The sequence below is a fragment of the Anguilla anguilla genome, chromosome 8, assembly GCF_013347855.1.
Source record: "Anguilla anguilla isolate fAngAng1 chromosome 8, fAngAng1.pri, whole genome shotgun sequence".
In the NCBI taxonomy this organism is placed as follows: domain Eukaryota; kingdom Metazoa; phylum Chordata; class Actinopteri; order Anguilliformes; family Anguillidae; genus Anguilla; species Anguilla anguilla.
In genome coordinates, this window is record NC_049208.1 from 22,714,526 (window position 1) to 22,729,952 (window position 15,427).

General features: G+C 38.8%; 1 protein-coding gene across 3 annotated transcripts in view; it reads left to right on the forward strand.

Moving 5' to 3' along the window:
• Positions 1-266: 266 nt before the first annotated feature.
• st18 (ST18 C2H2C-type zinc finger transcription factor) overlaps positions 267-15,427 on the forward strand; it is a 101,752-nt gene continuing 86,591 nt past the window's right edge. For all 3 annotated transcript variants that reach the window (XM_035431020.1, XM_035431021.1, XM_035431023.1), the window contains exon 1: positions 267-374. In XM_035431020.1, coding sequence (XP_035286911.1) covers positions 282-374 — 93 coding nt within the window. In that variant the 5' untranslated portion in view covers positions 267-281. The remainder of the gene's footprint in view (positions 375-15,427) is intronic.

Genomic DNA, 15,427 nt, shown 5'->3' on the forward strand with positions numbered 1-15,427 from the left:
ATATCATATGTTCTTCATGTTTGGAAACTGACATCTTTTTCCATGACATGACTCATAATATTTTATTCCATCCATCCATGACTCACAATATGTTGTGGGCAGCCGTATTTACGCGTTAGGGCATATAAACTAGGTGCACAAGTTTCGTGTGTGTAGCTAACACTTGTTATTTCCCCGGGCGCACTGAAAATGGGGAAGCAAATGATAGCCAGGGTAGAGTTGAGGTCACGTGCTCCAAAAGTTCTGTGGTTACTTGATTGCTCGCTGTCAACTTTTGCTTCATGAACTGCTTTTACGAGCTCACGCATTCAGGTTCGTCCATCACTTTAGAAAAGGGAGAATGGGTTATTTCGCACGACGAGTGCCTGCTTGAGGTAGGATATTTTCAACTTCCATGACGTGAGTACTGGAGATTAAGTAGCATAAGTGAAGTACGCTGTAAATTGCCTGATAAACGAATACGAATGTGATTGAATTTGGCCCGTTTGAAACGTTTCAGCGGCATACTCGTGCAGCCTACTTACGCGACATGAGGACAGGATAGAGATAAATAGCCATATCCTATTGTATTGAAGTGAAAGTTTGAAAGCGCACAAAGGTTTGGTTTTCAGTTGTAAATTTATTTTAATGTGACGATTAACTGTTCCAAAATGATACAAATAACGATCCACGTAAAGTTACGTAGTTAAAGTTAAGGAGTTAAATGAACTATCAATGACACTGAAAATACCTGTCCAAGTTCTAACTGGGTTTGTTGTCTCATAGCCACTGGTTAGTTTCCTTGTAGTCTATTTGGGAAATGTATTGGTAGTAGTTCTGTTCCTACTGATGGTACATGAAATCATATGAGCAGTGAAGTAATGGGAAAGCTCATGTAATCCAAAATGTTTGGTAGTTGTATGGTTCATCAATTTGAATAAATCACAGTGCCATTCTATGGATAGCAGAGCCTTTTGATTGGTTCATATGAGTCAACAATCCAAAGCACACACATGCTCCACCCATTATGGAGTTCAAGAAGGCTCACTTCCCCCATCAGGATTACTGAGACTAACATCTAACACAGATTGTAAATGGAGGAGACTGCATTCTCCCACTCCAGATCTTACCAAGGACTGTCTTTATTAACCCTTAAAAGGGTAGGTTTTTTGGAATGATTTTCAAAATTTTAAGTTAGTGTTGGAGAACTCCATTGCTTTCAATTACCAGTAGTGATTGTTACATCAGCATTACAATGTTAGGTAAAGAACATTCAAATCACATTGTGATCTTAAACTTTTGTGATCTTAAACTTTAAAGGATTAAATGTTGCAACCAGGGAATATGTTTGGAAAGCCAGAGAGCACAAGTGCATCCATGTACCTTCACTTGAAGTACATCCATTAAAGCTTAACCAGTCATGTCAAATCGTTTTCTTTTTGTATGAAAGATGCCAAAAATCGTCCTGTTCTGTGGAAACCACAATATGAGAGGAAAGGAAAAAAGCTGCAGTAAGGCTGAGCTTTATTTCCCGATCAGCATCAGTTCCTTGAGACATTGCAGAAGCACGCCTGTGTGAATCTGTTGGCGCAGTTGAAGATTTTAGGCACTTGGCTTCTCCTCATGTGCCCCATGCCCCGTGCATGACCAACATTCATCATTTTTTCCCCCTTCTTATTCACCCATTTGCGATCGCCAATTGTTCTATGCTCTCGTGTCACTGCTACGCCACCCACGCCCAGGCAGGGCGGCAGCTGAGGCAAATGCACTCCTCTGACACATTTGCCTGCAAGCCAATGGCTGTTTACCGCTCTTCGTGCCACACAATGGACTACAGGAGAGCCAGCACCGATCAGAGGAGAGGACAGCTGGTGACCTGTAGGGGCCTGGCGAGTAGCAGCACAGGGGCTCCAATGCAGTGATAACTCTGGACAGCCTAAGTCCACCATACCAGTGGGAGAAAACCAGCCTAAACTAACAAAGTCCCAGGCTACAGCATTCAGCAGCATGCACTTTTCCCTGACTGAATATGGAGAGCCTGTATCTTCATGATGAAAGAGAATAACTGTAACTAATATGAAAAACCTTCTCTTGTGTAATTTTCTGTTTTTGTTTTCGTCCACTTTAGTGTTTGGTTTGGGGTGTGGTGGTGGGTATTCCATAGTTATGACATTACATCACAGGTGATGTAATGTCAACACCAAGAAAACACATACTAATAGATTACTTGTGAGTCGTACAGACACCAATTTTGTTAAGATAATTTTGCTAGAGCTAACAAGTTGTTTGCTTAACTTAGTACAATGTCCTGGGTATATTAGCATAATGCGCTATATCACCATCTGGGCTTTATTTCTTTCAGTTGGGTCTGATGGATGAAGCAAGCTGAAAATATTTCTGTGTGTTGGCACTTTAGCGAATAGAACCTTTCCAAAATATTAACTTGATGGATGACAGCATATATCCTTCTGTATATTTCAAAGGATAATTCCAGAAATATGTGGTAAGTACATGCTTTATCAAGACGGAGTTGGAGCACATGCCCAATTTTATGAGTGACTATCGAAATATTTACACATGGTATGACACATTCTTTTGGATGACAGGTCCTCCTAAAGCCTAGCGGTAACACTCATTATATGAAGCTATGCATTTCACTTTTTGAACATACCACACGATAACATACTCATCTGTCAGTGATAAGTTTTCATCAGTCAAAGACACATATATAATATATACTGTACAGTAAATATATATATATATATATATATATATATATATATATATCTTGGAGCAATATATGTGGGTGCAACAACCTGAGTAAATTAGTAAGTGTTAGAGTTATAGACAGAAAAAGAGTGTAATAATTAGTAGTAAAGTAGTGTGGATTATAATCAATATAAAAAGGATGCAAAATCGTATATTCTGACATCACTTTCAAAGTTATGAAAAATCCTGCTGGGTTCACCAGGATTATATATACAGTGAGATCCATAATGTTTGGGACAAAGACTTTTCTTGATTACATATCTAAAATTGTGGAGTACAGAGCCAAATCAAGAAAAAATACTTCTTTGTCCCAAACATTATGGAGCTCACTATATGTAGATATTTGTATGTATGTGGCTCTGTACTCCAACACATTTTATTTGAAATAAAACAATCCAAATGAAGTTGAAGTACAGACTTTCATTTTAATTAGATTTTAATTTGAGGGTATTTACATCAATGACTACCTGAATTCTGCGACCCATAGACTTCACTAAATGCTAGGTAGCTTCCCTGGTGATGCTCTGCCAGGCCTGTACTGCAGCCATCTTCAGGCTTCAGCCATCTTCCTATTTGTTTCTGAGGCATTTTGCTTTCAGTCATGTCTTCAGCTAGTAAATCGCATGTTCAGTCAGATTCAGGACAGGTGATTGACTTGGCCAGTCAAGAACATTAGTCTTTTTGGCCCTGACAAAATTCTTGGTGGCTTTTGCAGTTTTTTGGGTTCATTGTCCTGCTGCAAGCTAAAGCGCCATCCAATGAGTTTTGAAGCATTTGGATCTCAACAGATGTTTCTGTACACTTCAGAATTCATCCTGCTGTTGTCATCAGTAGTCACACCATCAATGAAACTAAGTGTTCCAGTTCCAGTGGCAGGCATACGTATTTAAGCCATAACACTATCTTCATCATGTTTCATAGATGAAGGGGGGAGGATGCTTTGGATCATGAGCAGTTGCTTCCTTTCTCCACTCTTTCCTCTTTCTGTCACTTTTGCACAGGTTAGCACTCACCCTAGTGTCCATGATATGTCCATAGAAAACTCTAACCTGACTGTTTTTGAGGCTTATCTGTGGTTTGCATCTTGTGGTGAACTCTTTGTGGTAACATTTATGTGGCGTTCCCGCTATGGTAGCCTTTGACACATCTATGCCAACATGTTTTTTTATCTGTTTGACAGTTGAGGGGTTTTTCCTCACAATTGAAAGTAGTCTTTGGTCATCCACTACCATGGTCACCTTGGTCTACCAGGCTGTTTGCTATTGCTGAGCTCACAAGTGCTTTCTTGCTTCCTAACAATATACCAGTTGATTTTGACACACTCAATGATTTTACATGTTACTGGTTGGTTTTTTCAGATTTTTAAGCCTTATGGTGGCCTGCTTTACTGGCATTGACACCGTTAGTCCTCATGTTGAAAGACAACAGCAACTAAAATTGTGAAAACAAAACTGTGAACAGAACCAAACCGTGACTTTTGTGAACCATTGCACCCCGAGCAGTAACCATATATTGCCATTGCAGAATGACTGTATTATACTGCAGGGCATTCTATAATGGGATTTCCCTTTTCCTTCTTACCTCTTTCCTTGTACTGTTACTGCCAATAGTTTCATACTGTGCGCAGCATATGTAATGTGATTGCATCCACAAAGTGGATAATTATTTTCTACTGATTGACATTCCTATCAGCTGAAACAGATTGAGTGTATAATGTATAGTCATATACAGTACAGTATGTATATACTGTATGTCATATACTGTATGTCTCTTCAGATGTCGACTTGGAAGTGAAGTGCAAGTTCTGCGTGTTAGTGGCTTGCGCCATAGTATTACAGTGGACTTTCACGGTGGTTCTGCAGCTATAAATATGCAAGATGCTTTACCGTCATTGTTTACCCCCGTATACCTATTCAAGATCATCCAAGTATTTAGATTCCGACTGCTTGGTCTTGATTCTGATTAAATCTCATCCAGATTGAGTAAGTTAAACTCCTGTTGCACAAGTGGGATGAAATGAGTGCTCTGTTTATCTTGATGACGAGTGGAAAGAACAATGCTCCAGTATTCAAGGATCTGAAGGGTGATCGTAAAACTGTCATGCTGAAATGCTTCTGCTTTTTGGTTGGTAAATGGCATTTAGTCTGTTTGAAGAACAACTGTAGTATTGATACCTCTCGTTCTAGCGTGAAAATGTAAGGCTAGTTGGCAGATGATTTAGTTGGTTTCATTTCCACATGACAGCGAAGCAAAATCTCCAGTTATATCAAAAGGCCAGTTGCATTTTTATTTCAATTAGACAAATGCATTTAGTTTGGCTACACCTAAACAGTGTTATCACAATGTTTGTGTAATATTTGTAGTTAATTTTATGAAATAATAAAGCACTAATCCTTGAAGACCCTCCTTGTCGAAAATTACAGGTATGGGCACCGTGTAACATGTACCTGAGAAATGCCAGGAATTTGGCATATTCATACAGTGTGTGAAAATTGGAATTCAACAATATAATCCTGTTATTATATCATTGGAACGAACAATTAGGTCTGTTCACCCTTGCAATGCTTTTGTTTGCAGTGTTCCAGTTAAATATTTTATCATAGTCAATTGCATATGCACACTAATTTGTGTCGGTTGTCAGCAAAAGGGTTATTCCTTGCAGTTTTTCAGTTTGTATCTGGTCAAACATTTGCAAACAGATAAACAATACATACCTAACTCTGAATGCATGCTGGCCTTATGTGTAGCAAAAAGAAGAGAAAAGAAAAAAGCTTTCTATGAAACCGCCATGATGCATATTCAGTATAGTATCTTGCCTGTTGCAGGAGCAGCTTTGTTTGTTATATTTTCATTTGCAGAGAAACATTTTGCTTATGGTTAGTGCTGGGCACTTGGCCAGCCACCCTACTGTTTGTACCCTTTGGGTAAGAGCTGAAGTAGCTATCTTCAGCTTTTCTATAACCCCTCTATTGAATAGTGCAGACAGATTGAAACACACTAGTGATGTTGGTCCATTCAAATAAACTGTTATAGTTGTGAGCAGACTGGCGGCTGTAAAGTTGAAAGTAAAACTTTTCATACAAAAATATGGAGCCTGATGATGCTGGCACCATTGTTTCACCATGCTCCTGGATTATGTGCACAGTAAAATGTCCAGTGTTAATTATACACTAACAAGGACTAGCCTATATGTACTCTGTAAGAGTTGATTTAATGCAGAAAATTGTACTGCGTGGCGGCAGTGGAAAGAGGATAAAGGGGTTACTATTGAAACATTTCTCTCAGTTGGCATACAGACACGCTTGACCCTAGGAAGATGCAACAATTGAAACAAACAAACAAAAAATAATTAAAGCATCTTTATTCACTTACTGTAATAGTAATGTTACTGTAGCATTTGGTTCGGCGATGAACCGGATTGGTCTCGGCTGCGCCGGCTGGTGGAGAGAGCACACACACCTGGGTTGCGTTAACTAATCAGCCCAGGTGCTAAAAGGTGTGTTTCTCTCCACAGTTCGAGCCCGAGGCCGAGTCCGGGAGCTCACACTGAGAGCACGTTTTGATTTTCGTTTAGTTTAGTTTCAGTTTTTTCTGCACACTACACAACGAAGAAAGAAACTGATCAGCTGAAAAGTTGGCCAGCTACGAGTGACAAGCTGAAAAGCTGCCACTCTGTTTTACTTTCTTTTGTCTTTGTTATTTTAATTTGTTGTTTTGGTTTTTTTTGTTTTCGCCTGGAACTCGCGAGGGGGAAGATGTTCTTTTATTTAATTTCATGTTTGTGTGGGTGCGCTTTCTCCATGTGGCAACCAATGGTGTTTCCCGGAACTGCCGCATCTCCCTCCCGGGGGTGTCATACTGGCCTGTGACAGTTACATAGAATCATTACTTTGCTAGACAAGCTGCTTTTTACACCATGAACCTCTGATGCCCACCACAGTCAGCAGGTCATCACAAACTTCTGAAAGCATCTAAAATATGCTTTGTTGCGTTTGGAAAATCTGTATGGATTGTTTATGTGAGTGCTCTTGTGTACTTAAGTATGTGTAAAATGAAACTTAATTTGTTTTGATTATAACCAGCTAAATTTTGCCACAACAGAAAAGTGTGTACATTACTTGCTAGCTAGATGGCTTGTGTGAATGTTTTTTTTTGCAGATAAATCTTTTAGGCTAATTCTTTGTCCTTTGACAAAAATGTTTGTGCCAGTCAGTACATGGTTAAGTCAGATATGACTGACAGTATCCACAGCCATCTGGGGCTAATGAGTTCGGAAGGAAAGTTTCAGTTTCAGTAACTGAATAAATTGTGCCCATGGTTTGTTTTCAACTGGGAAGAAATGAGCTTCTCGGTATGCAACTCTCTTGTGACTGAACTTTTCTTGTGAATTCTTCAAAATAGGTTTTCTCAAGCTCAGACCCGGGGCTGTCCTGTGTGTGCTGGTTTTTGTTCCAGCCATAATCACAGAATTACAGCCCTGAACTGTAATGATAATTTTTTATTAGGATTTACTGCCTATTGAGGGGTGATATATCTGTGCATGCCACTAATTCATTTAATCTGCCATATATAAAATGATTCCTTTTTTGGTCACTTTTAAAAAAAAATGTTTAAAATTTTATTCAGTTACAGAATTAAATCAGTTGTGTCTTAAATATAGTCACCTGGCCACTGAAACTAAACCAGGTTTGGAAAAATCAAGAGTTCAGAGCAAAAAACAAGGAAAGCAAATGGCACTGAGCCAAACCTGCATTGCAGAGAGCATCATGGGAGAGCATCAGGACCTTGACAAATAAACCTTTATTGATCAAGAGATGCAACGAAAACCAGCATAGGCGGGGGCCCCCAGGACAGTTTGCGGACACCTGTTATTCATGGTGCTGCTTATGCTGCTGCTATAAAATCTAGCACCAGGCAGAAGTCTGCGTGTTAATGTATTGAAAGCACTATGTTAGCACAGCCATACTGATGATCAGTTGGCAGTGCCAATATTCACTTCATTGCAAAGAATGTTTTAGCACATATACATTAATGTAACTCATTAGGTTATGTAAGGAAAACATCTACGGCTTGTTGACTCCTCTACTAAGATGGCTTTTATAGGCATATAGTATGCCAATAATAAAGTGATGCAAAATGCAGTGATTGTCAGTCCTGCTATAGCTTTAATTCTAGAGAAGTCTACAGAATTAAGAGGGAACATTTCATTATCTTATTGAATACTGTTAGTGAATAAAAAACTGGAACACAACAAAAAGTTGAAACATTTATACTGGTGAATTCTGTGGTTTCGTAATGGTGTGTAGTGCATTTTCCTGGCATGGTGTAGATACACTTAGAAGGCAAGTTTGGTGTTAATCACACGCTCAAAATAAAATCTCTCTAATGTCTGGAAATCCCACCAGTTGTTTAATGTAGGGAGGAAATGTTGTACATACCCAATCCTGTTTTCTTAATATACAAGTTTTGCTGTATTTTTTGGTAGAAAATTCCCCTTTAGTAACAAAAAATAAAGGTCAGCCCTTCGCACAGAAGAAAGGTGATTTCATGTAGGTCTGCCATGACCGGTAACAGTGAACAGTGGTGTGATCCTTCCTCCAAAATCTCAGTTTATGAAGTTAGAGTCAGAGAATGGGAGTCAAATGTGTTGTAAAGTCAGTTGAGGTACAGTTATAAATGCAAAAGATTAGCCTGACGCAGGGGTGCACTCTGTATTTTACAGTTCACTCAAAACGGATCAATGTCCTGCAGCACCTTTTGGAAGCAGTCGTTTTTGATTTCACTAACATGTCAAATATGAATTTGGATTATCACACACACACAAAAAAAAAAAAAAAAATATTGGGATGGTCTTTGCAGTTCTTTAAGAACACAGACACTGCAAAATTATTCAGTTTCAAGGGAGAAAGAGAATAAGAGACTTAACATGTAAATAAATGATTTTTATTCATTTCATAATGAATTCAAATGATATGCCTGCTGCACAGGAAATGCTGTTGCATGTTACTCATTCAAGAAATAATGTAACATAATTAAGATAATTGACAATGATTAAATAATGTAACATAATTATGATGCAGACAATTTGCCCCTCCCACACACAATCTCTGTCAAGTCATAGAATAACTATTTTAAATGCAAATACTAACAGTGTATCACCATGTTACTGTGCAGTAAAATATATTGTGAGAAGTTACTCTGAATGTCATTTTAATGCAGTAATATAATGGATTAACACAATCTAACGGCTGAGTACCATGCCTGTACAATGGAAAGGTCGCAGGTTCGATTCCCGGGTAAGGACACTGCCGTTGTACCCTTGAGCAAGGTACTTAACCTGCATTGCTTCAGTATATATCCAGCTGTATAAATGGATACAATGTAAAATGCTATGTAAAAAGTTGTGTAAGTCGATCTGGATAAGAGCGTCTGCTAAATGCCTGTAATGTAATGTAATGTAATGTCTCTGTGTGAACTTACCGTATAGGCACAATACATGGAACTTTTTAAAGATTCACATTTGCCATAGAGGAAAATAAACATAAATGATAAATGTAAAAGATTACACCCCTGGAAGTGTGTCAGTGTTATTTTTCATGAGCACATTTTTAGTTTTATTTAATTGCATGTTATATAAGTAGGAATTCAGATTGTCTTGAAAATTCTTCTGTTTTAACTCCGGTGAAATTTGTATGCAAATGCCAGGAAATTCTGGGTTTCCAGAATGAACCGACTGTAAATACTCTCAGTACAGTATGTGGAATGTATTGGGACTTACCAGGTAACAACTGCCAATGCATTTGATACAAATGAACAGCCACAAACCTGCCATATTGTTCTTAGATATTGTATTATATACAGTACCTTCAGAAAGCCAAAATTAAAGATTAAAACATTAAATAAATTAGATTGGATTTTTTTTTTCTACTCTTATGTAAGTAACTCTGTGTATTGTCCAAATGAAATTTTGAAGTATTTAGAAGTTGTTAGGAGGCAAAAAACTGCTGAAGGTTGTAAAACAATTTGCTTCAAGGAAGTTTTGAAGCTTCCTTGGGGCACCATTTATAGCAAACTGGAAAACATACGGCACTACCTAAACATTACCAAGATCAAGCTGTCCCAGCAACCTTTTGCTACAAATGTGTATGTGACCAAAGATGCCAGCTACGACATATTTAGAGTTACAGATGTCATTGGCTAAACTATGAGACTGTCTAGACGTCAACAATCTTTTCAGCACATATTTGGACTCAGATTTAGCCAGATGAAAGCCAGTTCTGAGAAAGGCTGACATTAAGTTGCATCTGGAGTTTGCTAAAAGCCACGTTAAAGACCCTGAGACCTCCTGAAGGAAGATTTTGGTCTGATGAGACTACATTTGACATCTTTGGCCTGACAGCAGAGCTTTATGTTGGTGCAAACCAAACACAACCCCTCACCTGGGTGACACCATCCCTATCCACAACGGTGGAGGGACTGGTTGTTGCCATCAAGAGCAAGATGGCTGGAGCCAAATAAAGGCAAATCCTTGAGGAAAACCTGTTCCTGTCTGCAAGAGAGCTGCATTGAGGGTGAAGTCTTATGTTCTAACAGGACAATGACCCATGCCACATATCAAAAACTACAAAGGAATATAGTAGGGGGAATTAAGTAAGCAAAACATGTAATATGGCAGATACAAGCATGAAAATGTGTACAGATGTCCCTAAGACATTTGATGAGGGGGTGCTCATTTTAAACAGGAAGTAAGTTATTGAACAAATCCAAAATGGCCACCAACTTGGTTGCCGATTTACTTAAAAGGCACTTAAATGACCTCAGAAAAGCACAAAATTTGCCATACTTGTCCCTTAGATGATCCTAAGACATCATTAAAAGGGTTCCCAAAGAAACTATAAACAAGAAGTTTTATTAAACCAGTTTTATTATTTATCGTGTCAACTCCACAATTGCCCTGCGTCATATAAAATGCATTGGCAGTGTTACTATCATGTAAAAATATAAGCCAAATTGTGCAGTAACCTTTATGCATAAAAGTTAACTTACTAGATCTGATTACCAACAGGACTGGTAGTTAGTTTGTGTTTGTATGGGTAAAAATATTTTTAAACAGTTGTGCAGTTTTCACCGGGCACTTAAAAATGGTTTTCCAACACCAAAGAGAGCCGATGCTCATCTTTTCCAACAATGAAGGCAGAAAGTTCCTACAGAACCCATTGAGCGGTTTGGATATTTGTTATTATCTATTTTATTAGGAGTCTGCAAGCAAAGAAATTAAGAGTTTTCTTCGCTGCCACACCAGGTGAAGTCAGACCGTTGTTATAGTGTCTTTGTTTCATCATCACGTTGAAACATGCCCCCAAATTAGAACAAAAAGAGGCCTGTGTCTAACATGATATAAAACTACAGTTTTTGATGGATTTGTTATTTTCATCAAAAGATTTAACCTGGGGCCTTGTTTAGTGCTGCAATAACTACAGTTCTACCTATTATAGGTAAATATTTTTTTCTCTAAAGACACTATGCCTTTTCTTGTGATACATAAGATATGTCAGAGATACGGTGAGCCACAGTTTATCAAAAAAGTCATCAGAGTGTCTGCTTGACGCTGCGACTAGCAAACCCCTTCCATGTAGCCTGCTGTATAGCAGCGTTACCCGTTTCTGCCTCTCGGTGGTACTCTGCTGTGTAAATATAAAAATTCCTTGTTTTATACTGGTAATCTGGTTGCGCACTGACAAGGTAAATAATAAATACATGCAAAACAGTTTGTGTGTCTAAAAATACACAGTGATTCAAAAGTGTAACTAACAGCCTTGCATTTCCAGCTGCAATGCAGTGTTGAAGAAATGACACCAGCTTTGGTGAGTTGTATAGCTCGTGAGATCAGCCTCTTTATGCTGTTTGCAGCTCCATTATCGCTTTGTTGGAAAGCTTGTTTACCTGCTGATAACATACACTGGTGGATTCAGGAGCACAGATCCAAAATCTGCTGCCAGAGTCACTCAAGTCTCATTGTACTGAGGGAGCAGAAGAATAAAATGTTTATGCGGAGGGGAAATGCAAATGCTAAATGTGAAAGCAAACTATGGGACCAATAAGGGAACAGTGCAACTTTGCCAGGTTTTATTTTTAGCTCTGTTGCAATGCTAGCTTAGTGGAGAAGGGGGGTGTTTGTCTATGTCTCTGTATACACTTTAGTTTCCAATGTTCCTTTGGTATTTTTGAATCATTTTGCTAAATAAAAAGACAACCGATGTGAGCAGTTGATCTCCTGAAGGAGTTCTGCGTGTCACTCATCGACGGTTTAAAAAATGTGAAGAAAAAAATTAATATATAATAATTAATACACCAATGAATTGTCAACCAAGGTCACACTAAATAGCAGTGTATCAATGCGAGTGAAGCCTACTTTTAGGATATGCTTCACATTAGATGAAAAATAAATATAATCTTGCACTTCAGGATTGTACGAAATCTTTAAAGATGGATCTTTTAGCATTATTTAGTAAATACTGTACAAATAAAGATGAATTTGCATACACAGTATGAAGTCCCAAACAGACATTTACTGAGATATGGTCTTCCTTTCAAGTGATTCCTAGTCCTTTATATCTGTCTTAGTTGAGAAAAATGTTCTGTAAATGAAAATAGTGTAGATGTTGTGTATAGAACCGTGTGTGAAAAGGTTTAGTTTTCCTCCGTGCGAGGCACTCATTTCAGAGATAAATTGGATTAATGGACCAGCAAAGCACTCAGATGTGCTATCGAAGGGAACTTGGCGTGCGCAGGTTCTAAAAAGCCACCAAAATTGGGAACATACCTCATGCTGAAGATTTAGAAGGTATGCTCTCAAAGCACAGAATGTTGTAATGCCTTCAAATTGCATAATCATTTTTGTCACTCCAAGATATCCAAAGATTGGTGCTAAATTCCCCATTTGTGCCTCTCAAATGGCGTTTTGCAGCGGTGATGGTGGACAATTACGACTTTTTTAGATACAGAAAGCTCAGTCTCTTTGTGACTGGTCTTTTATTTGACCGGTCAGATCCGAAGCCGCAAACGACAGTTGCATTTGGGGTTCAGCTCGGATCTAGAGTGCTGCGGAGAACTGGGGGTACAGAACCCCCAAACCGAGAGGAAACGTGGATGTGACTGGTCGTGAGCCATGCTGTACTTTTTAAATTCAGCTTCCATGCAGGCTACTCAATACAAAGATACTACTTGAAGGAAAAGAAACAGAACTTAAAATAACAGGGACGTGCGGGAGCTCTTACGCGGCACTTCCCCGTCGGGCGGAGCACGAAGCAGGTGAGTAACGTCCGCGGTGCGTTTTCCTAAGTCGAGACCGGCCCTCAGCAGTTAAACAGATTTCTGTGGTTTAGCCCCGCGCCGCTTAGCGTCTCCGGCTGCAGAGGTGAAGCGTGCTGGAGGTTAACACTGTCAGGGAGGGTGGCGGGGGGAACACAAAGGGGAGAGGACCAGGGAGCAGAGGATGGGCTGCGTATGTGAGTGAGCAGGGCTGTCGCAGGCAGCTGTCAGTGCTTTGGAAGCAGGAGCAGACAGATTGTGTGTTCTGTTGCTACAGCCAGTTCGCCACCTGCCAGGCTTTTCCTCATTACAACTTCTAGCTGTTTCTTTTCTCCTCCTCAGAACGATGGTCCCCCCCCCCTTCCCCCAAACTAACTTTGAAGATTGAGCATAGATTTGTTTTTTGTTCACTTTTTGAAATGCTATGCAAAATTTGTATTAGGTTGTGCTATAGTCAGCCTTGAAAAGGAGATTTAATTTAAAGTACTGCATGCTCTATTTTTATTTTTATTTTTTATAAAACTGGAAATAAGGTTACATAAGTGTTCAGGAACCAAAAAAGTAGGCCTTTGCTATGCTTTTAGATTATACCTCCTCTCAATACAATTACCATGGTTACACTCTAACTACTGAGTATAAAACAGTAAAACTGTGGTACCCTCTAGTGGACGGCTTTATGTGTTTCAAATTAGATTTATCTTGATTGTGACTGCAGCAATATTTGACTGAAAAATACGGAACAACTATTTTATGCATTAACATAGTGAAACAATTATTGTCAGGTTCTTTTCATTGAATCCACCAGCGATTAAACAAAACTGCAGCTTTTCCAATTTAATTTCCTTCTTTTTTTATGTTCAGCCTGTGTGGCATAACTACTCTCATTTCCCAGAATTTGATTGACAGCCTTAAAACTCAAGTGCTAAGACTTTTCAAAGCTGACAGATTGAAGCTCCCTTCTAGTTAGTCATTCCCTCAATATCACACCCAGGATCTGTCATTTCACAATTTTGTCCTGTAATACTGCACATGTGCTGCTTTCACCACCTCACAACAGAGACTGCCATCTCACATGTTAATATAGAACAACACAATTCTAATATGACCTCAGTTGCAAAGTCTGGAGCTAGAAGGATCTGCCAGTTTTCCAGTTATTTATTAGTTTTACCAACTTCCATTTTTGCCTTTTGTCTGCCTTTACCGCCCGGCCACCCTCCCCTTTAAGGTCAGCCTCGGTGTAAGGCTCCAGTTTGCTGTTTATCTGCTTTGACACCATATTTTTATCCATAAAAGGAAGGTCCAGCGAGTGTTTCCCCAAATGTATCAGTCCTGCGTGCTTCATTGTGGTTTTGGCACACTGTGAATGCAATCTTAGAGACAAGAAAAGTCCCCTCCTATTGTGCAGCCTTTGTTCAGTCTTTCACGTTCACAAGAAGTCCCCCCCAGCTGGCACGGTGAATCCGGCCAAATTCATTAATCAATTAATTTTTTTTCCGAATTATAAACGAATGAATGTAAATGACATGCTCTGCTGGGACAGTAAATAAGCACAAATGGTAATAATAATTTTTATAAATAGTGATAATTTGCTGCGATAATACAGGCATGAATTATTGTTTCTTTATATTTAAGATGACCATTTGGGGAGACGCAGATAAATTCCAACTGAAATAATTCGAAGCTAAATGGGTTTTAAAGCTCTTGCCTCACTGCTCATTGTGAGGCTGTAACAGTGCTTCAAAATTATTATCAAAAACACTGGGTACAAATTTAATTTATGATATATGTATATATATATATATATATATATATATATATATATATATATATATATATATGTATACGCTACATACACACACACAGTGAACTCCATTATGTTTGGGAGAATTACATTTTTATTTTGATTTGTCTCTGTACTCAACACAGTTTTTGATTTGTAGTCAAATAATTCACATGTGGAAAAAGTGCAGATCCTCAGCTTTTATTAAAGGGTAATTTTATACACCATGGTTTCACCATGTAGAAATTACAGCAGTGTTTATACATATTCCCCCCTACATAATGTTTGGGACATATTGTTGTTAAGTATTGTTATGCTTAGCACTTTGATGCATATCCTTTACATGCAATGACTGCTTGTAGTCTGTGACCCATAGACATCACTATGTGCTGAATGTCTTCTCTGGTGATGCCTCTGGTACTGCAGCCATCCTCAGCTCCTGCTTGTTTTGGGGGCTGATTGCCTTAAGTTTTCTCTTCAGCATATTGAACTCATGTTCAAATGGATTCAGATCGTGTGAATGACATGGCCAGTCAAGAATTTTCCAATTTTTGGCTTTGAAAAACTCCTTTGTTGCTTTAGTGGTAT